This window comes from Gavia stellata, chromosome 6, assembly GCF_030936135.1.
Source record: "Gavia stellata isolate bGavSte3 chromosome 6, bGavSte3.hap2, whole genome shotgun sequence".
Taxonomy (NCBI): Eukaryota; Metazoa; Chordata; class Aves; order Gaviiformes; family Gaviidae; genus Gavia; species Gavia stellata.
Genome location: NC_082599.1, coordinates 33,632,455 through 33,658,267, shown reverse-complemented (window position 1 = coordinate 33,658,267; position 25,813 = coordinate 33,632,455). Strand labels below are relative to the sequence as shown.

Here is a 25,813-nt window from a genome sequence, read left to right as displayed (position 1 = left end):
ATCTGGCCCTTTTTTACACTGTTAATCTTTTTCAAAGTGACATACCTACTTTAAATTTTAACATTCAGCATACAGATCCATGAGCGCTAACTAGGTCAAATAGATTTATGTCTAAATTATTCTTCCCTGCTTTTTCTTTTTAAATTAATTCCCGTGAAGTTATGCAAAATACTTGGTCCTGTTTCTCTTGGAAACAAACAGAAATTTATGTTATGAAGTAACTTTTTCACTTATGATTAGCAATTCTATATCATAACATGATTTATATAAGTTAAGAAAATAAAAATCTAATTTTGGTTCGTGATTATAGTAGTCTTCTTAATACTTACTGTACCCTTATCTGGAGCAAAATAACAATTTTGGACATGAATTTTTGTGGTAGAATTTTATGTTGAAACTTGGAGTTCTTATCCAATTCGGCATACAGTTTTCTAACTTTTTATCCTTGCTCAAAAACAGTGGCCTGTATCAATAGTTTCTGACTTCCCCTAGCTGGGAGTCCACTTCTGTCCCATTTTACAATTCTAACAAAAGAAAATGTTGAATTGTAGCTGGTTGCACCCTTAGTATTGACCTAAACATTTAAAGCATATGCCACTGAGTTGTGTAGGAAAACAATGTTGATGCCATAGCTGTATCAACATAATCAATGCATTTATGTGGCTTTACTTCTGTTACGTGCTATTTCTTTTTGATTTACTCTAAACTGTGTGTTTCCTCTTAAACAGATAGCTTGTAATAAGTGTACTGTTGTTCTGTGCATGGAAGGATACTGAAACTGTGTGTGTGAATAAAAGCTTTCGATCAAAAGTTGTCTTTAATTTGTTTTGTTTCAAGACTGATTTATAAAATGTTAGCCTTTTTTTTTTTGTTTTGTAAGTACCTCCCTTTTCAATTTGCAATCTGGCAACACATTGCTTAGGGAACTGAGCTCTTTCCACCAAAAGCAGGAGGCAAAAGATAGATATTGTTTCTTTAACCTGTGTAGCAAAGACTATTACAAGGTGTTAATCTTGATGAAATATCGTTTGCCTCTACTTCAAGTATTGGTGCAAACCCCTTAACCTGAGTGCTGGGCCTGTCTTACTGACAGCGTTTTCTTTGTACTGTGTATGTTTCTTACCTTTCCTTCCCTCTTTCAATCCTAAGTAAAATAAAAATAATGTGAATTGCGGCTCTGCCAACAGCCTTAGGCTTCTGATGTTGTGAGAATTGAAATTTCTTGGACCGTCAGTTGCTTTGCTGTTTAAAGAAATTTGCTCTGTCATCAAAAAACATTATTATTGATACTTAATCACATACATATATATGTGGCTGGCTGCCTACACTGATGATTCTAACTGCTGACCAAATCAGGAACCGTTCTGAAGCTGCTTTTTGACTTTCACAAAGCATTCAGCTAAGGCTGTTACTTTTCAGACTTGATGGGAAAATGATAAATCTGTAGAATTCATTTTTCTATTTGTCACTTCTGTTGTTAATCTGTCCCTGTGAAAAGCTGGTCTTCTAATAATCTTTGGAAAGACTTAACAAAAAAAATTAAAATACAGTATTTTCCTTTTTCTGCTCTATTCATTTAGAGAAAAGACTAAAATGAGTTCTCATTACTGTGTTGAATATCCTCTGGATGAATTAGGTGAACATTTGCACTGAATAGTCAGGCAACATACACCTCTCTAATGTGCACAAGATTTTAACTTAGAGAATAAAATGCATTAAGCTCCTAGCATTTCTAGCCTAAAAATGAAAATACTTAGAGGCAGCTAAGAAAACAAGCATATACTTAAATTAATTTATTTTGGTAGCATATTAGTATTTTTTAATAAGTCATTAACTTAGAACATTAACTATGACATTTAGAAATGTCTTAACATGTGAGAGAAAACAGATGCATGATCTATAGCTAGTTATTTCCAAGGCTTCAATCCTTTTGAGTAAAAGAAAGGAAGGACCTCTCCCCTCCTTACTCCCTTCTCCTGAAGTTGCTGATGCATGTTTGAAGTTGAAACTGATTTTTGGCCCCCCCCCAAAAAAAGCATTTTGGGTATACTGTTTTCTTTAAAGGAAGACTGAGATTTCTAATAGAAAAGAGGTAGATAATAAAAAGAAAACCCAAACTTTTTAATAATTAAAAAAAACCCAACAAAGCACGCCCCTCCCCAAACCAAAACGTTAGTTAACTTTTAAGCACAGTGAAACTAATACTGAGATTCTTCTAAGCAAGTTTCTGTTATTGAACTGAATTATGATGCTACTAGCACCATTGGTGTTATGATTTTAAAGCTGTCTGGAAGCATCTGGAGGAGAAGAGCAATTTAGACTTGCTTTTATTTTTTGACCTCATATGTAGAAAGTGCACGTGTTTGGCAGATAAAGATGGCTGTAAGAGAATCAAGTGAAATTTTCTTATGCATTATCAAGTTATCAATAATAACTTTTTGTAGCTTTTTTTTTTGGTCCTGGAGTTGTTCAGGTATAAATTACCACCTCCCTGCTTCTGAATTACTGAGCCTCTGGAGTGCTTAAAAAGCATGGTTCCTAGTTTGGGAATTAAGACCTTCAAATGGCATATTTTACCTTGGTTAGGAATTAATTTTATTCTAATCATATAAGTAAGAGCATCGTATATCAACAGCAATCTATATTAATAGAATGTATTATTTCAGCAAGTTTCAAGCCTGGAATAACTTTATGAGTTCCTGTGGTCACAAATGTTGTTCACCTGGCCTTGAAGTTGAATGCTTTGAAATTTGTGTAAAAAGCTATGCCTGTTTAGCCATCCCAAGGCTAGTCTGAGCAGCAGTGACTTCATATTCTTTCTTTTTTATGCTTGACTTTTCAAAGGCTACATACTTTGGTTATGCTAAAATTGGAACAGCCTTTAGGTTATCTGTTTCTTAGTAAAACCAGCTTTATGTTCATGTGTTTGTGCCCTAGTGTCATAAGCTGTAAATAAATTACTGCTGTTGTGGCAAGGTCGAACTTATTGTAATGGTTTCTTTTTTCCCTTATGCCTTCATTATATCATGAAGAAAACAATAATAAAATTAACTGCTGTCCTGCTTAACTATAAGTCATAATTTAAATATCATTGTAGAATTGTGAGGGAGGAAGATAATGGATTTCTGATCTAACGTTGTAAGTGGTCCAGGAGTGCATTTATTTAGATTTTATATGCTGAATTGATTAAAAACAAAACAACAACACCCCCCCCCCCCCCCCCCCCCCCCCCCAAAACCCAACACCCCAAAAAGCCCACAACCCCCTCTAGACTTTTTCCTTGATTCTGTTCTTGGGCAGCCTGGCAGGACTACCGTTTCAGTGTTTGGGGTTTTTTTGCAGCTGAAAATAAGTTGCCAGTTGATAGATTTTTACTTCTTGTTTAAACATATGCAATCAGTAGTTAGTTACTACATTTACTTTGCCAGTTTCTTCCTGGTTTGTGTTTTTGTGGCTTATGCCGCAATCGAGTGGCCTAAATGTATCTGTAAAGAGTTTATTTCTTCATAGTGTTGAAGTAAAAGAATCTTTCTATAAATACAACCGGAGCAGCTTATGTATGTACCCCTCTTTCCGTGTACTAATATTTGTGAGCATAGGTAGCATGCCATCACAGGTTCTTATGCAGCAGACTGTGTAGTATAGACTGTGCTAGATAGATCTGCTATGTAGTAAGAATATTTAAAGACTGATAATACAAGACTGGGAAACGTCATACTTAATATTGTATCAGTTATTTTGAACAGCATGCTACACTGTGAAAGAGCACTGTACTAGGAGAGCAAACAGTGAGAATTGTCATATTGTCATTTTATAACTTGCTGTGAAATATTTTCTAGAGGCAGGGAAAAGATGACTTTTTCTAGCTGGTCTTTCTTTTTCCATTTTAGGGGTTTTGTGGTTACTCTTTTATTTGGAAAAAGCAACTCAGAAAAATACCTTGAGCAGTGTGAACATTCGTTTCTTCCTTGTATGTCAGTTGGGATTCCTAAGGTAAGGAGAGTTTACTAGTCTTAACTCCTAGATCAGATTTTATAACTTTGAAAATTAGAATAACACTAATAATTAGTTGTAATCTAAGAATTGTACCCATTTCCCAAGGTAAAAGAGCCTGCTGTTATGTTTTGAGTCAGTTGCAACGTGCAAGTGAAATGCAAGATTTTTCAACTCTTTTCTTTTTATCTGAATTGTTAACAGACATGCCATTTGGGTTGATGGACCTAAATTCAGGGTTCCTAAGTGGATAAGTCTGCATCTATTTAGTATAGAATAAATTCGTAATAGCCAAGAGGTAGAATAAATTCGTAATAGCCAAGAGGTAGAATTTCTAGGAATTCCTGGTTTATGAACCAATACATCTTGACAGGTCAGAAATGTAGATATATCTTGGCCTTAATCCGTTTGCACTCGTCAGAATAGAGAAAACACTTTAACCCAAAGATTGCTAGTTATGTCGTATTTAATCTCACAACTGTTTTGACTGAAACATCCTGCCCTTAGCTGTCAGGTCACTACACTTCATGGTGTCTCTGTGTGTGTGTGTGTGTGTTCATCTTTCTTACCAGTAGCACATAGAAGGAAACTCTAATCACAAAACTTTGTTTCTGGTTCATAGCTCAGTTAAGTGGCCTTTTCACTTCTGTCTTTGAATCTGTTGAGATAAATCTGGAACTTAAGTATATTCTAAAGCATAAAGTAATGTCAGTGGTCCAAATGAAAAATACAAAATTTTAAGGCTGAAAAAGGGCAAGTCAGCAATCAACTAATGATTCTGTTCCATTGATGAAACCTCATTTTAGGGGACTAAGGTTCTTAGTCTATATAGACTTTAGTGCTTATATTATATGGATTCTGAAGTGTTGCTTATGTTTTGTGTTTTGAGAGAAGATTTACAAGAAATTTTTGTCTTTTAAATTTTCTTTACATTGCTGAAACTTTTTTACTCTAATGTTACTTCTTTGAGCTCAGTGTATATGTATGCTCTGGTTGCTTTATAAAAGCATGAAATGTTGTGGGTTTTTTTCTGTAATTCTTGCAAATTCAGTAGTTTGACTTCTGATTTGAGTGTGCATTATTGACACGTCACTTTTCTCAACTGACCTGTCTTGACTAGTCTCTGAATTTAAGTTTTGTGATATGAAGGTATTTTTGGCTGGCTTACCAAATGCTGTTTGAAGTTGTTCTCCAGCTAAAATCTGTTTGTCTTCTACAATACTGTTTTGTATTTCTTTTTTGCCACTGTATTAAAATAGCATTAGCTAGTTTAGCTGAGCTTTTCAGTAGCAATGCAAGAAGAGATGAGTCCTAACTAAAACCAAATGTGTGGTTTGCTTGGGATTCCTAGTTGTCGTTTCTGAATTAAATTTCTGCTGACTTATCTTTATTGGAAAGTAATATTTTTTAACTTGAAATTGTTTTCATGTTTAAAACCGTTGTGGCCCTAAGTGGTCTTGGAATAATGAATGTTCTTTGAAGTGGCTAGTGTATAGGTTATACTTCTTCCATGAACCAAGTACAAACTGAAATCACTTCAATAGTAAATTATTTTGTGATACTGTATTTTGAGAAGTAATCTGATCATACGGGATCTTTATAAGAAACTCTTTTACCCAGAAGCAGTAGAGTTTTCTTGATTGTTTTGAGGGGGTTTTGTTGTTTGGGGATTTTTTTAGCCTAAGATGAATGTTCAAATGTTTGATTTTAAAGAAATCTGTTATAATCCAGAGCACCAAAATTGTAGATGGAAATAATGTGTAGAATGTACCAGACTCAAGTTACAACACAAGATTTGGTGCTGATAGGTTTCCTTGGTTGCTGCTTATGATACTTATTAGTGAATATATATTGAATGCCTCACATTAAGGAGAAATAGTTATATAGGTTTGATGGAAGATTATTTACCTTTTTGCTGTTTTTTTGTTTGTTTGCATACACACAGGGAGGTTTAAAAATTAGGATTAGACTTGCTTTTCCTTTTGCAAGTCTGTTTTATATAACTTTTGTGTCAGGAATTTGCTGGATGATGCCATAATCACAGAATCATTAAGGTTGGAAAAGACCTGCAAGATCATCAAGTCCAATCATCAACCCAACACCACCATGCCCACCAAACCATGTCCCACAGTGCCACGTCCACGCGTTTTTTGAACGCCTCCAGTGATGGTGACTCCACCACCTCCCTGGACAGCCTGTTCCAGTGTTTTACCACTCTCTCAGTAAAGAAATTTTTCCTAATATCCAGCCTAAACCTCCCCTGGCACAACTTGAGGCCATTTCCTCTTGTTCTGTCACTAGTCACTTGGGAGAAGAGACCAACACCCACCTCTCTGCAACCTCCTGTCAGGTAATTGTAAAGAGTGATAAAGTCTCCCCTCAGCTTCTTCCAGACTGAACAACCTCAGTTCTCTCAGCTGCTCCAGACCCCTCACCAGCTTTGTTGCTGCTCTCTGGACACATTCCAGCACCTCAATGTCCTTCTTGTAGTGAGGGCCCCAAAACTGAACACAGGATTCGAGGTGCGGCCTCACCAGCGCCGAGTACAGGGGCACGATCACCTTCCTGCTCCTGCTGGCCACACTGTTTCTGATACAGGCCAGGATGCCGTTGGCCTTCTTGGCCACCTGGGCACACTGCTGGCTCATATTCAGCCGGCTGCCAACCAGCACCCCCAGGTCCTTTTCTGCAGGGCAGCTTTCCAGCCACTCGTCCCCAAGCCTGTAGCGTTGCATGGGGTTGTTGTGGCCAATGTGCAGGACCCGGCACTTGGCATTGCTGAACCTCACACCATTGGCCTCGGTCCATCAATCTAGCCTGTCCAGATCCCTCTGCAGAGGGATCTGGGCTGTAATGGCTGTGTAAGATACACAATTGTCTGCAGGTTTATATTAAAATAATGTTGAATGAAAGGCAAGTTTAGAGCCTTCTGAACTGTTAACTGGCATGCCATTTTCAATAAAATTTACAGATTCAGTCCAGCTTCAACAGAAGTGTGGAATGTCCAGTTATTATCATAATTCATGTTGCTTATACTTCATCCAAAAGACAAGGAGTTTCTGTAGGCTGGGTACAATATTGCCAAATCACTGTAAGATAAGTTGTTATCACTGTTATAAGTGCTAGTTGCATATTTGATCCCTGATTAGTCTCTGAATCTCTTTCAGTCCGTTGGTCACACGCTATGTTATGGATTTGATGCAGATGTGTAAATCCCCTGTGTCTTGTCCATTCATGAAAGCCTGTGACCTCAAGTATGTGATTTGGGAAATAGTGGCATTTTTCATATTTTACAGTTACCTAGCAGAGTTTCAGAAAAGGACTTTAAAAATATTTATTAGTGCAGTGAAGCGAAAGTCTGAAGTCTACTCAGTCACTGCAGTTATGCTGTTGTGGAGCCTGGGTTTCTTTACTCTGTGCTGCGTCTCACTTTGTGGAGTATATGTCTCATGTTCCTCGTAAGTGCTTCCTACCTGCTTAAAATTAAGTAAGTGGGTGTCAAATTTAACAATAACAAGTGATACTCATTTTTCCTAACGACTGATTTAATACTGGTAAAGTATGTCAGACTAATATTATGTTTGAAGTGACAGTCGAATAGGACAGTTTTCTCCATGTGAGTTGGGTCCTTCCTTTAAGTCTGTCTTCTAAGTCAGTGTCTGGAAGGCCAGGCTTAAAACCGGCAATGCTTTCCAAGTGAGACCTACGGTCAGCAGTTGTAGCTACAATGAAATAAAACCAGATAATCTAAATTTTAGATGTCTTCAGACATATCAAAAGCAAATGAAATTATACTGCATGTACATAAAGATTTCACTGGAGAAAAAAGAATATGAAAGAATAGTCTAACCTTGTAGTTGGCTCTGTTTTGAGCAGGAGGTTGGACAAGATGACTTCCTGAAGTCCAGACCCAAACCTGAATCCTATGAGCCTATGAACATTCAGATTTTTACCAAGTAACCTTGTGTATTTTCTGTGTATGTCTCTCTCTCTCTTTCTTCTGGCTGCTGCTTTTTCTTGTACGTTTTTCAAATGTGGTTTTATGCATGCAGTCTCAAACTTCAAAACTCTCCTTTAACAGTTTTGTTTGGTAATCTGAACTATGCTGTGCTCAGTGAAAATATTTAATCATTCCATTCTGTATTTTTTTTATATTTTTGACAGTGTCAAGACAAAATTATTTTGCAAATTCATTACTGTATAACTGGAGTATTGTTTGAATATCAGTCAACTTTATTCATATTAAAGTAGCAGTGAACTGTTCCCTTGTCTTAAACTTTAAAAATTATACAGAATTTAGCAAGAAAATACTTTTGTGTTGTGATACAGAGGTGGTTAAGTAGGAGGAGGAATGTTTTCTGGCCTCAGGTATTTCTCTGCCATTCATTGTTAACTGGTTTGAATGAGAGATACTTAGGGAGAGTCATGTAGCGTAGAAACACTGGACATATGGCTTATGATTTTTTCATTTATGGTTTTTGGCAGTTCTTCTGTGTTTGGATAGTCACAACTTTAGATCAAAGAATAAAATAACTTGATTTTTTTTTTACCAATAGTGTATGTTGTTGTGTTGTTATTTCTGTGAAAATAAAGGGGTTTATTGCAGACTTCATCTCAATTTTATAGAAACACACTGTATTAGTCCTCTCAGAGAAGCACTGATAAAGGGTGTTCTTTCTCAGTATGTTACTTGCCAAAAGTCAGCTCTGATGAAGTCATTCCTGGAGTTAACTGTTCTGAGTTGCAAGTACTTCTATAAAATAATTTTTTATCCCCTCATCAACTACTTTTTAAAGACTTGTCTGTCAAGTAGTGATGCTAAAAAAAGGAGTAATTTCTCTTCTGGCATATAGAATAAACTGAGAGAAAAAAACCCCCAACTGAAGAATTACTTGCTTGAGGTTGCACAAGAAGTTCATAATCAAGTATGTAACAGGTGTCTTACCCACAAACAATCTTGTGCTGCTGTCCTGTCCCCACCCCCCTCCTTTTATAACTATTTGAGTTTTATTTTCTTCTGATCTAGTATTTTAGCAAACTTGCTCCTTTTTGGTAAGCAAGAAGTAGGTTTTCAGGTTAGTTCCTCACCATTATTTACCATATAGTGAAAAATACAGATGATGTTCTTGCCCAGAGAGGTTGTAGATGTCCCATCCCTGGAAATACTCAGGGTCAGGTTGGATGGTGCTCTGAGCAACCTGATCTAGTTGAAGATGTCCCAAACCCATTGCAGGGGCGTTGGACTAGATGACCTTTAATGGTCCCTTCCAACACAAACCATACTATGATTGTATCTTATTTACTCTGTATATTGTAATAATACAGAAAATGTTGTATAAAGTAGTTACTGGAAGTATACATGTATCGTAAACAGTAGAGCTGACTTTTAATTATAGCTAAAACATGCAAAGTTACATTTCCTAATCTCTTTCAAGTGCATAGAAGAAATGAAACGTGAAGCCAGACCTATTAAGATTGACAGAAGACTGACGGGTGCAAATATAATTGATGAGCCTTTGCAACAGGTAAGTTCTAATCAGGACTATTTAACCTATTTTTATTTTTGCGTGTATTGAGTATGTAATATCTAAGTAGTTGACAGAGAAATAGAAGTTGAGAAATTTTATCATATTTGACAGTGGTAAGTGAGAAAACATTGAGGTATTGGGCAATATTAGAGTCTGTTTTCTGTAAAATATGGTTTATCAGCATAATGGTGATGAATGCATGTAAACCAATATGAAAACGAGGTTTCAGTGGGAGTTATATTGTTTCACTCACAATTTCATAACGGTAGGGGCAGTATGGTTCACTGTGTTAACCTTTTAAGAAGTCTGGTGTTGCATTATCAGGCACAAAAAGCTATTTTGTATTTTGTTGGGTTTTGTTCATTAGTTCATCTTTCTTTTTGCCTTTCCAATTTCAGGTAATCCAGTTTTCCCTGAGAGACTATGTGCAGTATTGGTATTACACACTAAGTGATGATGAATCGTTTCTTCTGGAAATCAGGCAGGCTCTTCAGTATGCACTTGTTCAATTTTCTGCCAGGTAAGTTTATTTTGATTTACATCAATATACTGTCTAAGCAAGTGGACAAATACCTCTGTGGGTTGTATGGTAGTAGATAAATGATTAAGTTTATCTGTTGGCATAGTTCAGTGCATTTCACAGAACATGTAAAATTTTAAGATCATAATCTAAGAACTATAGTCTTTTGCTGATCCCTTAAGGAATGAACGGAGATGATGTTTGTAGTCATGGTCTTTTGCGAAATGGCCTTTTAAAATTTTTGATTAATGTCTAAAATTACTAAATAGCTGTTTTTCTGCAACTTAAGCATTGAGTTGCATGAATCATCACCTTTTTATATGCAAGTCTGTTTCATATAAACAGCAGGGCTATTCCTAATGTAACTCAGTCTGAAAGTCTTTAGTTCAAATATCTGTATCAGCTCAGATAACTTTTAAAAGTGGTCTTGCTCTTCAATATGTAAGAACAATGAGTATTTTCAAAGGAATAGTAATCTGGGGAACGAAATGATACGTCACATGTGTAATTCTTTTTTTAAAAATAGAGTTATTTGATTCAGAACAAATGGATAGTTTGTTAATTGTCCCATGCTTTTTCTGCTGTTGCTTAATCAAGTAGCAGGAAGTCAGGGAACTTGTCTGGGAAGTTTTTTGATCTTCTTTAGTACGGCTAGTTTCTTAGCCAAGGTACCACATATCTTTATATCCAACTTCTTTATTAAGTGATGATTTCAGGTATTCATCCCAATGTGCTAATTGTTATCTGTTTTCTCTTCAGAAGAGGTTGTGGGTCACCTAAATATAATAAACTTCTTAGCAATTTTGAGGTGGTGTTATCTCCTCCCTCTGTTGGCTTGAAAATGCAGCTTAGTGTGCTTTTCTGGCAAGAAAGGTCAAAGATGGAGAGCTGGGTTTAATGCTAGGAAAAAAGCATTATAATAAAATCTTATTGATTGTGAAATAATGGAAATCCTAGGAAACAGAGTTGGAAATAGTGAAAACTAGGCTAAATAAACGGTACATTACGGCAAGCAATCCTGTGCTTACATGAAATGGACCTGGCTGCCCAACTCTGGTTGCTTTGTCTGTTTGGTGAAGCTGCTTCATTGAACAGTATCAAGCACTGGGTTTGTGTCAAGTTATAGCCAATTTTTTTTTTCCCTACAGTACTATAGCTCTTCAATAATAGCCACCATTCCTGTGCAGTTGTGTTCTTCTGTACCAATCAAATTGGTTTCACATGGCTGCAGCAGTTGGTTGTTGTTGTTGTTAAGAGAAAATGATCTAGTGTATTCATAATGATTGTAGCTGGATATAGCTGTAGCAATCCTAGATTAGTACCATGATCTCTAATTTGATATACCCTGTGAGGTTCTGGAGAGAATGGGTACAGCGGGATATTTTTTTTTTTTCTTTGAGAGTTGCACATTTGAAAGAATGATGTAAGGCTGCCACCTAGCGTATTTATATAATTTGTTGATTGTGCGCATGTTGGACCTGGATTATTGATGGTTTTGGTTGACTGCCCTTTGACGCAGCTCCGCTTCTTATTTCCACATCTAGATTTTGCAGTAGGCTTCCCACTCTTCGAGTTCCTTATCCCTTTCTCTCTTTTTGAGGGGAAAAAAGGGCAGGTGAGGGAATAAACACAAAAAAGGAAGTGTTGTAGAAGGATTCTGCTATAACAAAGTAGGTATCTGAGAGAATTCAAGTAGTAGAATACTTAGTGCAGAGTAAAAGCCATCACTAACATCTAGCTCATTAAATCTATAACTCACATGTGCCTTTTTAGTTTGGCTAGTAAGGCATGGACATCACAAGAATATCTCTGCATCTTTTTCATACCACTAATGAAATAGTTTTATGCAAATCTAACAGTGACTATTTTCCGATGCAAATCTATGTGCATTGTTGGAGATGCGTGCTAACAACCTCTCATAGATAAGCTGTGGAATCAATTGTTGATAATACTTGGTTCTTTGTAGTTTCAAACGGAACGTGTGTTTTCTGACTCATGTATATACTGCAAATTCAGAAGAAAATTATTTTGTTTAGGTGCCTTCCAAAATGGTAGAAAGTACAGCTGGAAGAGACCTCGGGAGTATTTTAGTTTTAGGTTCTAGATGCTCGTAGACTGTTTATATGAGGATTTTTCACAGATATTTGACAATATCATGAATCAGAACACTACTTCCAGATGTTAATATTGACCTTAAAGTAAATTAAGCATAACTATTAATGTAGTATGAGAGTGGTGTTTTACAGTATTTTATTTGTTTTCAGTGAATAGGTGATTAGGAGACTGATTTATTTCTTTGCTTTTCCATGTTTACGATCAGTGTGTTTCTTGGCAGGGATGAAGTAGAAGTACTAATTTATTATTTTTCTTTGTATTCAGGGTAAAATAATTCATTTTTGTGGATGCCCTTTTCTGATAGGTCAAAGGAAACAGACTGGCAACCTTATTTCACTACACGACTTGTTGATGACTTTGGCACTCATCTTCGTGTTTTCAGAAAAGCTCAGCAAAGAATAGCAGAGAAAGGTGATCAGATGAAAGGTAATGTAATGTTTAAAATATTTTTGCTTTGAGTCTGAGTAGGCAAATATCGTACATGTGTGAAATATAGTTAGCTTTATTTTATAATTCAAGTTTACTCTCAAGTTTCTGGTCTTTACCAAACAGTGTGTTTCTTGTTATTTTCTTTTGTATAGACCAAGCTGAGGAACTTGTAGACACATTCTTCGAGGTTGAAGTTGAAATGGAAAAAGAAGTCTGTCGTGATCTAGTCTGCACTTCTCCCAAAGATGAAGAAGGTATGTCAATATTATCTTCTGAAATTATTTTAGTATAGCAGACAAAATACTGATGATTGTGTAAACAATATGAAATATACTGAAATCTTAGCACGTGACTCTCAAAGCTATACTACAATTATGTACATATGTAGCTATTCCTCTTTTCATTGGAAAAATTTTAAGGTAGAAATATGTTTTCTGGGAGGCAGGGGATGGCTTTGCAGATTCTTAGTGCTTTTTGTTAGATCTGCCTTCCTTATCACTACTCCATAGTCTTCATTAAAAAAATCAGTGTATCTTTTTGGGGAAAGTGGGAAGGAGGAGAAAAAAAACTCTGTATGTGTTAAATAAGGAAAATAAATTGAAGTTAGTTTTTTGGTTCTTGGAACTTGATTTTCTTCTGTCTTGGTTTTGAGTCTCTAGGTCTGTTTCAGGTTTACATCAGTGCTGCTTATATTCAGTCTGAAAGGTGTTACTGTGATGCTTGGACTGTAAGAATATATATGACTGTGTATTTGAATTTCATTTTAAGGATTTATCTGTTGTTTCCTATGATATCAGATAAGATGTGAAATAACGTAATACAAAATTGTGCTGAGGGTTTTTTGTTTTGTTCTGTTTGTTTTTGGTTTGTTTTGTTTCTTGTTCTCCCTCCCTAGGATTCCTAAGGGATCTGTGTGAGGTTTTACTGTATATATTGCTACCTCCTGGAGACTTCCAGAACAAGATCATGCGATACTTTGTCAGGGTAGGTACGGACTCTAAAAGCCATCCCAATCTTTGGTTTAATGCCATCAAAAATTTTAGATCTGAGCTGCTTTTCTTATTTTATTTTGTAAAATTGATCTAGTTTAATAGTAGGTTATTTTAAATGCAATACAATCTTGAAAAGTATTTAATAGCAGGGAACAGTTTGTGTGAAATGTTTTTTGAAGTTTCTTTTAACTCTAACAACATTAGAAAAACATAAAATGGAGGTTGCTTTTCTTGAGATATTAACATCTTCTAATTTTAATTGGAAGGGAATGTGCTAGTGCCTTTTGAATGTTTTCTGTAATTACACATTTTTTTATTTAGCCTCTACACAGTAAGTTTTAAATTGTTGCAGTTGTACTAGCTTTATGAATAAGTGTGTAAAAATGATTTGTTGTGTTTTGTTTTTCAGGAAATCCTCTCCCGAGGTATTCTTCTTCCATTAATAAACCAGCTCAGTGATCCTGATTATATTAATCAGTATGTCATATGGATGGTAAGATTTGTAATGTTTAAAAGGAATGAAATTTCCAGAATATGTTCATATAAAGCTTTACTTGTGTTTCCTGTAATCATGACAGATATCTCATAGAAAGGTTACCAATGGATATATTGGCAGAGATAGTGAACTTATGGCTGCTGTACTAATTTTTTTATGTATATATATACACACACACACTCTCTCTCTTTAACTGTGTTACCTGTGTTGTGGCAGTTCAGGAACAGTTGGCTGACCGAGGACAGATGTATGGCAAAGTGTAAAGCTGAGTTCTCTGACTGTTTTGCTTAGCTGTTGAGGAAGTATGGTAGTAACCTTGGAAGTATTTTTTCCTTGACTCTTTTTTCAGTATGTCCTTTAAAGCTTAAGAGGCCTCCAGAATGAAAAGTAGTAAGATTCACGCACCCTCTGCACCCCCGCTAAGAAATCTCTTAGGGTGGGTTTTTTAGGGATATTTGTGGTAACCCTTAATAATTGAACTGAATGGGAAGAAGCGAAGTCTTTACTTCAATATCTCTCTAATGCACCTGTAAAAACAAAAAAACTTTTAAAGAAATATTATGTAGTAAAATTAACATAAATAGAATATTCGGACTTTAATGTTACTGATTTTTTGCAAAGCAACTTGAAACTTACTCTTATAGTTTATTATCCTTTGTATGTCATGAATCAAGTTTTAATTCTTTTTTTCCTTTCCCCACATTCTCTGTACATTTATCCATATATTTTAATCTTAGAGTGTGCATTCAAGTCCTATGCTGAAAACACCCTCAGAGTTCACAGTAAAAATTCTTAGGTATGGAATGAATTCAAGTGTACGTGTACAATGTTTCATTCATTCCAGCCACCTTCATTTTATGTAAAAGTTTGCAAGCTGCTTTTCTTACAGGAACCTAGCTTTAATATGAAAAAATACTGCTGCTCATATGGACCAAGCTTTTCAATTTTTGTTTCCCCTTTCCTCCTACACATGTTCTTTTTTTGTAACTTGGCCTCATTCTTTATTTACTGAGCACTGCCCCCAGCTGCGTCCAAAGATAGAATTCTGAGTTTTTTATGAAGCTTTCTGTTATGATGGTGATGTCCCAAATATTAATTTTCATAATTGCTTTCTGAGATGAGGAAGTAAATGTGCTGGGGGAAAGATAAGGAAGAATAAATGCTTTCAAAAATTTAATACAAGTCTTATGAAATGAAGATTGTTGCAGAAGTTAAGGTCAAAAGTAAAGATGACTCAAATTCTGGTTCCTTTTGGAACCTTTCACATAAAATCAGATTTGAATGAAAAAAATTGATTTCTGAAAATGAGATGTTTAATTCCTTGTTTCTAGGCACACCTTAGTTTGATACTAATTCTCTTGCAATAAAATACAAAACTTCAATATAAAATTAGAAGTTAATCCAAACTTATCTCTTCACTGTGAAATTCACATTTTTACAAAATGTTTGAAGTTCAAGTATTGCTTGTACTATTACTTTTAAAAAAGCAGATTTCTAGAAAGATTTTCAATTATCTTTGGTCAAAGGTATCTACTTTTCATTCTCTCTGCTTGTGCAGCTCATGTCAATCCACTTCTGCAGTACAGACCAAGTGTTACATTTCCATATCCAAGTGAGCATTTATGAAGGATGTGGGTAAAGTGACTTTTTTTGGCTTCAGATAGTAAAGAAAGCATTAAATTCAGCCCTCTTCCCCTGATCTCCATGCTGCATTCACAACACAGTTGCCAGTGATCTCGGCAGCACAGCAGGCTTCCTTCACTTGCACAAATTCGTTTGAGTCCCCAGAGCAGGTTTACCCTATGCCAATACTGTGAAAATAGTATGTGTTGAAATAGCTTAACAGGATTTACAAGGGGTATCTGAATTAGGGTTTCAGAGAGGACATTAATTCAGTCATTTCCTTTTTTTTCCTCCCCAGTAGGTTATGGTTACATTGTAGAATGTTTTAATTCTTTTTGTAATTCTGTATCTTAAGAAGCCATTACATTGGGAGCATGTATGCTTGCAGGGGATCTTGGCAAATCTGAAGTCTTTTCAGTGGTCACACCAGTTCCTGCCTACTTAGCTAAGGAGATTGGTAATAGGAGAAGAAGGTGGATTGGGTTTTGGACAAGATCTTTAAGTAGGTTGACACACTTTCCATGTGTCTTTGTTGTACTTCCTGAAAACAGAAAATGATGGTGTGAAATAGGTTTTGGCTGTGTGCATGCTTCCTCTTTCTTGGTCCATGTACAGTTTTAGTATCAAGTGGAGGGTTTAGAAGCATCAGTATTTTCAAAATGCCACTTTGCAGTGTTGTGTCAAAAGGATTAATTTAATGAAAAATATCATCTGCTTTTACCTGTTTTGCATTATTCACACAAAAATTTTCTGTTTCAGATTCGTGATTCCAACTGTAACTATGAGGCCTTTATGAATATTATTAAATTAAGTGATAATATAGGAGAGTTGGAAGCAGTGAAAGATAAAGCAAGTGAAGAACTGCAATATCTTCGATCCCTAGATACAGCGGGAGATGGTTAGTACTGTATTGTTGTACAAAATATGAAATGCATTTGCCAGCATGATCTCTGAAGAACATGTAAAAAATTTAGAAAATACAAACTCTGCAGCGTAGTATATACTTTGTTATTTAAAAAAAATACATATAAATTGGTAAATCTTGAATTTTCTGATGTGTTGAAAAGCAGGTCCTTTTTACCATCTGTCTTGTATTTTTTATTTTTTAGTATATATTTAGAGACTAATTAGTTAGATGTATACCTTCACTGAATTGAAACTTGCCTGACTGGTGGTTCCAAATTTCAGTAATATTTCAGGTATTAATGGGTAGTCAGTTAACAGATGATCTGAAAAAGGAAAGAGAAAAATATTTCTTCTTGTTCACTGTCATCAGTAAGGTATTTAAACTGAAAAAACCCTTTCTTTTCAAAGCTGATATGTTTTGTATGTGGTATGTCACTTTTTGTATGACTTTTTTAGAGCATTTCAGAACAATAGTTTATTTACTCATCTGCATTGCTTAATCTTGTTTGGTTTTGCTTTCAGATATCAACACTATAAAAAATCAAATTAACAGTTTATTATATGTTATTAAAGTATGTGATTCAAGAATTCAGAGATTGCAGTCAGGAAAAGTAAGTATTTAAAAATTATTTTAGTTCCAGAAGAGTGAAGCTGCAAATGACTTGCTGGTTCAGTCTAGCTTTTTAATTCTTGCATTTTGATACACAACTTGAATTATGCAGTTATAGGGATACATTCCACAACTGAAGTGAGTCTTGTATTTGCAGTTTTAGTATGGAAAATTTTTCTAATGGTTCGCATGTTTAGAGTTTTTTGGATTCTGGCTTTAGCAGTGTAGGTATGTCAGTACATCTTAAAACTATTCTTACCTTCTCAATACACGAGTTAAACCAAAATGTTACATAGATGCAAAGCGTCTTTGTATTTATACACCTAGATTCAGTCCTTCTTCTCTGCTGCAGTGCATACCTTATGTGCCTCAAGCTTAGTCTTTGGCAGAGATCTCTCTTTCTTGTTGATAAAGGTAACACTTGGTGATTATTTTGCAATGCCTTATAGACTCCATGTGTATTGCCTTTTGTCAGGCATGTTTACCTCTTTAGTTCAACGAAAAGCCTAAGGCAAACTGGATGTTAAATTTGAGAACCTAATATTGTTCTGTTTGCTTGGGTTTTTTTATATTTTAAAGCTGACAGAGTCAGTATGTTTGACTTTGTTTAGTTTCTTGACTCTCTTAATTGGACCTAGATGTGGCTCCAAGATAATGTATTCTTGTGCATATTGACTGTTAAAATGTTTAAGTATTCTACAGTTGGATCCAGAAGCATTACTATAATACCAAGAAATGTCATATTAACAGAAGAAAGTTGGGCAGAGATGGATTCAAGTTGTGGTGACCTGCACCCCATCAAATTCTGAAATTATTTTATCTTGTTAATTCATGCTATTGTCACTGTTGGTGAGGGATTTGGGGTTAATTTGACCTGTATAATATTACAATAACAGCAGTGTTAAAAGCTAGCTTGCCAGGTAGCAGAAATTATGTTGAAGGCAAATAGTTATGAGAACATGACCTTATGAGCTTGACCTTCACTTAGTAGTGATTATGAAAATAACTAACCTGTGAGAAGCTGCTTTGTTATCTACTGTGTAAATAACTTTTTTTATTATGTCTGCTTTGTGGTAAGCACAAGTTTTAAAAGCTAATTTTAAAAAAAAAAGCATATGAACATGCTGAACTGTGTCTTACAGGAAATAGATACTGTGAAACTGGCAGCAAACTTTGGAAAACTTTGCACAGTCCCTCTGGACCATATTCTGGTAGACAATGTTGCACTACAATTTTTTATGGGTAAGTGCTAAATTATCTGATCTTTTTTATTTATAAAGAATATGCTAACTCACAGGACTGTATACTTGAAATGGCTAAATAGTTGTGTCTACTGAGAGCTAAATATATAAGCCCCTTGCCAGAGGGAACCAAAACCTTTTTTGCGAATAAGTTCATAAATTAACTGTTCAGAACACCATACTTAGTACTTCTGAAAGCTTGTCTCCAGCTTGTTTCAATACTGATCTCTCTGTAAGACTGATCTTGCAATGTTTCTTAGTCTGTCACTTACCAAGTTCGCTCTATTTTGAACAGAATCATTGCAAGAATTGCTTAGAGGTTTATGACTGGAATGACTCTGAAACATCACATTTGTTAGTCTTACTTTTGCTGGTCTCACTGAAGCTAATGACTATAAATGCTAGATTGAAGTTTAGAGGCTTACAAGGCTACTGAAGGTTGTCTATTTGAGAAGCTAAAATACAGCAGTAATTTATGGACTATTTTAGGTTTATCATATAATCAAGAAATTGATAGGTGGATTAAAGTGTAATTAATTTTTAATACTTTCTAATGCTTGACTCTCTTCTTTGAATTAATTGGCCTGCTGATGGTCACCACAAAGAATATTGATCAGTTTTGTTGCTGGTGGTAGTCCTTTTATTGTAGTAGATACACGTGATTTGTTAGAATTCCAGTTTTAATTTCCTCTCAACTTGTGTCATGCTGTACAAGCCTGTTATATCCACACAGTAATGATGGATTCACTTTTTATATGTGCATTTTAGGGTTCAGTGCTTAATTCCTAGACTTTGCTCCCAATTTTATTTGACGATTATCCCTAATATGTATATAGTACTTTTTATTTTTTGACTGTATATGACAAGTATTCCAGATGTATAACCAGATCCTGGAGTTCCATACGTAGTTAACATCATAGAGAATTCTCATTGTAGGATGCACAACAATAACTATGGTTGTGTGGTGGCTGTTTTCTGTAGATTACATGCAGCAGACTGGTGGCCAAGCGCATCTGTTTTTCTGGATGACAGTTGAAGGATACAGGGTTACAGCACAGCAACAGCTGGAGGTACTTCAAAGCCGGCAGAAAGATGGAAAACATCAGACTAATCAAACCAAGGGTCTATTAAGAGCAGCTGCATTTGGAGTTTATGAGCAATATTTATCAGAAAAGGTAGGAATAATGTATTTCTGCATTGTTTGGAATTTATTCTTTGTACAGATGCTTCTGTGGTAGTTATGGCTACAGTAATATGAAATGGATGTGATGTACCACAAGTTGTTTACAAATTGACATTTAAGCTATTACTTGTGTATCTTCTCTCTCCTTATGTCAAGCAGTAATAAATTGTCTTCCTCTTGTTTTTTTTCCTCTCCTTTTAAAAAGGCTCATACAGGCGCTGACTACGCTGTCAAATGCACTGAATGTGCTCCTCAGAAGCTGACTTTGTAGAATAGAGAAAAACTAGAGAAAATGTGAAGACAGGATAGGAAGTTCTGTCCCTTCGTGCATGCTGTCCTTTCCCTTCCTTTTACCCTGCCCTCCCCCCCACCTTTAAGAAGAAATGTTTTAAAAAAAAAAAAAATGCAACCCAGTATTTGTACAAACTTGGGTTAAGATTGGGTTTTCAAATGACATAAGTTCCTGTGCCTCTCTACAAATGTCTGTATAAATTGTGCGAGTATCACCTTTGGGTATTTTTCAGTAGGCTAAGCTTAAATGCTTCCAGTAGTTTCGTAATAATGGAGTCTTCTGTGAAAGAAAACACTTGTCAATTTGTGTAAATAAAGCATCTTTATTCTGAATTTGTGTATGCATAAAAATCACCTCTCAACTCACTCAAAAGCTTCCCTCAACAAATTATCCCTCAAATATCTTGTAACACTTCTCTTTTCTACATAATTTCTTTCTACATCATTTCTTTCACTTCTGTTTTTCACCTCAATAGTCTGTCAACATGGTGGTCTGTGCAGAGCTTGCTCTGATCAGTTTTTCACCTCAATAGTCTATCCCAACCTGGTGGACTGTGCAGAGCTTGCTCTGATGGGTTTTTAAGCTGACTGAATGCTCACCAGTTTGAAGTCAGAAGCCACTTAACACCAGAGCTATTCCAAAGCCAATGAACTCAGCCTCTCAGCTACACTATCAAGTGAGCTATGTTAGGTCTTGTTCAGTGCTGGCTCCCTGTCTCTGTTAAAGAAAATGGGGAAAGTGTGTGAACTTGGGCCCATCTAATAGAATGCTTAATGGACAGTGGTTTGAAATATGTCATACCAAGGAATGACTGGGAATCTGATGGCTGATATAGTTAGTATGCTTGTAGCTGTAATAGAGTGCATAAAAAGCTACCATGATTACAGCTACTGGTAATCTCTTCAGAAACTGTCAGAGTTGACAAACTTAGCCTTTCCTCAGATGCTTCAGGACTTCATCCATTTACTTTCTTACTGGCTTTTTCTTAATTTTTGAAGCTAGATCTTTCTATTCATAAATAAATAAAATCTGTTTTTAAGATTGAGTAAATCTGGTTTAGATATTGCTTCAAAATAATGTGCATACATTGTTTTTGAGGTGATTCTTAGTATTTAATCTTGAAACTTCCGAGTTTCAATACAAACTCTGAACTTAATTTTGGGGGGAGGAGGGGGCCTCACTCTGTGTTCTAGACAGTTCTAGAGATAACTCATCAAGAAGAAATTCAATTTACTTAGAGAATTGCAGAATTGTATTGGATTTTATTTGTGAAAATAGAAGCCGCCTTATTTTTATGCTGCAAAAGTTGATTTAGATTTCTGTGACAGGCATCTCCGAGAGTTAATATTGATGACAACTTAGTAGCAAAACTCGCAGAAACACTGAACCATGAGGATCCAACACCTGAAATCTTTGATGACATTCAGAGAAAGGTATACTCTGTTCATTCTGCATTTCATAAGAACTGTTAATGCTATAGACTATTAAACATCACTACAGCCATTGAAAAAGGAGGAAGGAACTCAAATATCTGAAACCTAAAAACATGTTTTACCATTTTCCTATTCTATAAAAATCATACACTAAATTGCCAACTTCTGCTTAGCCATATTTAGCCCATGGGTTTCAAAGCAATAGACAGAAAGTGTAGGTGTCCTGTATGAAATTAATTATGAAGCACAATTTAGAATTATGGGATTATTATTATTTGTGTTTATGCATCTATTTAAGAAAAGTGTCTGTGTAGGATGACTAAGTGGTACCATTTTGGTCTGGTTTTAGCTCTCTTTTTCAAAGGTGTATGTAAGCATGTTACCATATTAACTTCTGGAAAGAGATACAGAAGTTAATTTGACTGTTCTCTTTCTGCAAGCCTGCACAGTGTAGCACTCAGAAGCAGCAAGTATTGAAGATGAAAGAGTCTTTACTACCTGCATACGTAGACTTTATTACTCAAGTCTAATATAGATACTTAAAAAGTGAATTATTAATATTCTGCCAGTAAATTATGTACCCAGTGTGAGAGGTTTTTTTATTAGGTCATTAACTGAATGTTCTCATTCATGCTAAAATTAGTGATATGAGCCGTAGAACTTGGAATCGCTCTGTTGTACTTGAGACCCACATTTAAGACTAACAAAAACATCTTGTGGAATCTGTGTTGCCCAAGTAGGTTACAAGGGCCTTGCATGTGATTTCTGCAGAAGAGCATAAATTTCTCATGTGTGACAAAAGAAATTTACTTCCTCAGACCTGTATGAGATTTTTTCCATTCTCACCAGGTGATAGCACTTGTACAGTGTGTTACATGAAAAAAAAAAAAAAATGGTCATTAAAATACTCTAGAGTTGACTTGAACATCCAAACATTATGAATTAGTTCGCACTACATATAGATATGTGTGTGTATGTATATATACTGTCACGGTATAGGCTGTATAGATAACTTTTTGAGGTGGTGTGGTTAAGTCTTCGTGAGGTAGGGTTATACTGTGTTGACTGAACTAGAATTAAAAAGTATAGTAAGTATTTCTAAGGTTGGCATTTTTATTTCAATAAGGTATATGAGTTGATGCTGCGAGATGAAAGATTCTACCCTTCGTTCAAACAGAACGTGTTGTATGTGCGTATGTTAGCTGAGCTGGATATGCTGAAGGATCCTAGTTTCAGAGGATCAGATGATGGTGAAGGAGGTGAGCTCTATATCTGTAATGGGGATTTCCTGGGACTATTCTTTTTTCTGATTTAAAATGAAAACAAGAAATTATCCACACTTTTTTGAGAAATCAAAAAGTTTCTGTACTATCTCTGATTTTTAAATTAATGTTTCCTCCTTGTGCTTTTTTGTAAATTGTTTCGGGAGTCAAATAGTTTTTTCTGGAGTAACTTTTATTAATCTCACATACTTTTTTTTTTTGTCAAGTCTTGGTAACAAGTGTGTTGCTAAAATAAGTGTGTGACTCTTTCATTCTCATTTTTCATTAAAAAATATTTGAGGTTCTTCAACATGTTGGGTTGTTTTAATAGATAACTATATTCTTCATCTGGAAATAGAAATTGAAAGTACATAGGAGATGTGGTTTTTAAAAGCAATTAAAATCGTTCTTATTAACTGAAGATCAAATCTAATGGAAATTATTTAACTATTAAACTGACTCCATAGTGAAGCAATTTCATGTGGTGTGATGTAAGCTTAAAAAGGAATGTTTTCTGGAGTATTTATTTCATATCGATACCTGTAGAAACTTACATACATCTTCCTTTAGGTGTCTTTATTGGAAACTTGAAGTACTTATATGTTGGGCGCAACATTTTGCCCAATGCCACGGTTGTCCATTATTTTCCATAGTGGTTTGTCTTTGCATTTTTATTTCTTGTGTGTCGCCTTACACTGGATAAAATCTTCTAACCTGTTTTTTCCTTTCCCTTTCCTCACTGCTCCTAGAATCTTTTAATGGGTCTCCTACTGGCAGCATAAATCTGGTAAGTGCTTGGATTTTTTTTATTATTATTATTTTTTCTCCCCAACATTAGGGAAAGTGTTATAAAATAGTTTAAATTCTGTACGTTAGAGGTTTTAATTCACTGCAGTTTAATTTCTGAAAAAGTTCTTGAATCAAATTGGAACACACATAAGGTATCAATTACTCTGTAAGATAAAACAGTCCCTTCTGTACTTTCCCCTGTGTTTAATGAAATTTTGCATCGTTTCTCACAGAAACAATAATAATCTATAGTTAATTTATGCAAAGCATACTTTCTTATCCCTGTTTGTTTTTTTAAATAGACATAAATTTGGAGTTAGGTGGTAATACATGAAAACAAATCCTTTGAAACTGAAATCTCGAGGGATTAAATTCAAATAGACTCTAAATGAGGCATTTAATTAGATTTTATAGGTTGGTGTTTGTTTTTTTTTTTGTTAGGACTTGATTTGGAAACATAAGTGTCTGGAGTTTATTCAAAATATGAATCTTTGTATTCTAATCTAACAAATTTCAAGTTCAGTTTTTGGTAATTTTTTTTATGCAATTCTTGACTTGGGTCAGTTTGTCAGAACCTTTTTTTTTGTACATGAATGTACCTAAATATTTGAAATACGCTTCTGTGTGTACTAGTGGTTGCATATGTATGATGAGAACTGTATACTTCCAGCAGACTTCTTCCAAATAATCTGTCCCACATAGATCTTATTAGGTTTAAAATGTTTTAAACTGAAAGTCAAATCAGTTTTTTAAAAAGAAAAAATCATAAAAATTTTGATGTATTTCCTCTGCTCCCTCTTACTTGTTTCTGAGCCACAAGAGTAAGCTTTCTGAGCTTACTTGTAGCTGAGCCACAAGATGCACAAGGCTCAATTGTGCATGTGAGACTATATTTCCAAATCTTTAGTTTTAGAAATCTTTGCAATCTGCATGCCATTGCCTGGCTTATGTGATTCATAGGCCCTTCTAACTCATTCTTGGAAGATGCTGTAGCTCCTAAGGAGTTCCAGTGAATTGGTTAGATCATGCTTGCATGTAGAGTTTATTTTGTGAAGGAATAGTTTAACATAAATGTAAATATGTTGCTGTGTGGGGGTTGTTTGTGGTTGTTTTTTATTTTGAAGCTGGAATTCTTTTCCCTATTGTTTTACTCTTGTTTACATTTTGAAATACAAAGAAAAGGGGAGGTGGTCAGCTGATAACATTTATACAAAATCCTCTTAGATGCAGAAGGAAAACTTAATTTAGCCGTATTTTTTATAAATTTACAGACAATTCTGTTAACATTCACAAGAGATTCTTTTAATTGACTAATCTCTTAAAAAGATCTTTCAAATGTCTCCTAAGTACTTTTTTTAAGAATGTTCTGAGATATCAAAGTCATATTTTTATACATGGGGATTTGCCATTTTAGTGGCTCATCTGGCTAGTGGTTATCTGCTGTTTAGTTTCATGTGGCCTTTCCAAACTAAGCTGGAAAGTCTTTAAAGCCTTTATCAAGCACTGTTGCAATACAAATAGATATTTGATGGGACAACTCAAAGTCTTGATTTTTGTTGTTGTTGTGAAAAGTATATTTGCAGAATACTACATTTATATTTTTATAAAGAGTGAAGAACTTTCTAGGAGAAATGTGTGATAAACCTCTGTTTATGCAGAAGAAATTTTGCTTTCTGTAGTCCATATTGTTCAGGGTTTTCAGTGCTTTTACAGGTGAATACTGGTAGATTAGTTTTTCCTGACTGAATTCCATGTCAAGAGTAAATTTCTGTACACATAGTTTAGCTCCCTTGTGTTAGTCAGATATATGAAGAAAAATAGACCTTGGAAAGGTTACTTCAAAGGTCAGGGAATTTCTGTACTTCTAGCTAATGATAATGCATTAAATAAGATTGGGTTGTGGTGTGATACTTTTGCTTTCTAATTAACTTGTGTTCCTGTGAATATATGTGAAGTCAAAGATATTAGGTCATATTAAATACAAACTGTCTGTTGTGTTATCTGTTCAAGTTTCAATGATTTCATTTACTTGTATTAATTGTTGCTGTGTAGAGCCTTGCCACAGCAGTTGTTTCCTCAAGTTTCTGTTGTAAAATACATCGCCTTCAGTTTATACTTTCACTGTAAGAATGAGCAAAAGTTGTTTTACAAAAATATCTTCTTAATTTCTGCCTTTTAATTCAAAACATTAGTCTACTGTATTAAACCAGTAGGGCATATTTTGGGAGGTATAAAACCTTTGTAGAGTATTTATAGACTCTTGCAGATTTCATCTAAATGGATCCATAATGTAAGCTTTATGTATTGCTTTTACGTTGAATAAGTAAAAGGGGTTACACAGGTGTTACAAATCCAAGACCTTGAATGGCAGCAGAAATGGCTGGGTTGAACTTCTGGCAGT

General features: G+C 35.1%; 1 protein-coding gene across 2 annotated transcripts in view; it reads left to right on the top strand.

Moving 5' to 3' along the window:
- Positions 1–25,813, top strand: part of SNX13 (sorting nexin 13) — a 72,621-nt gene that overhangs the window by 23,150 nt on the left and 23,658 nt on the right. For both annotated transcript variants that reach the window (XM_059818629.1, XM_059818630.1), the window contains exons 3-16: positions 3,891–3,993; positions 9,429–9,518; positions 9,920–10,041; positions 12,461–12,582; positions 12,738–12,839; positions 13,481–13,569; positions 13,987–14,070; positions 16,456–16,594; positions 17,125–17,213; positions 18,355–18,454; positions 19,435–19,628; positions 21,257–21,361; positions 22,488–22,620; positions 23,373–23,410. In XM_059818629.1, the coding sequence (XP_059674612.1) occupies positions 3,891–3,993; positions 9,429–9,518; positions 9,920–10,041; positions 12,461–12,582; positions 12,738–12,839; positions 13,481–13,569; positions 13,987–14,070; positions 16,456–16,594; positions 17,125–17,213; positions 18,355–18,454; positions 19,435–19,628; positions 21,257–21,361; positions 22,488–22,620; positions 23,373–23,410 (1,510 nt within the window). The remainder of the gene's footprint in view (positions 1–3,890; positions 3,994–9,428; positions 9,519–9,919; positions 10,042–12,460; positions 12,583–12,737; positions 12,840–13,480; positions 13,570–13,986; positions 14,071–16,455; positions 16,595–17,124; positions 17,214–18,354; positions 18,455–19,434; positions 19,629–21,256; positions 21,362–22,487; positions 22,621–23,372; positions 23,411–25,813) is intronic.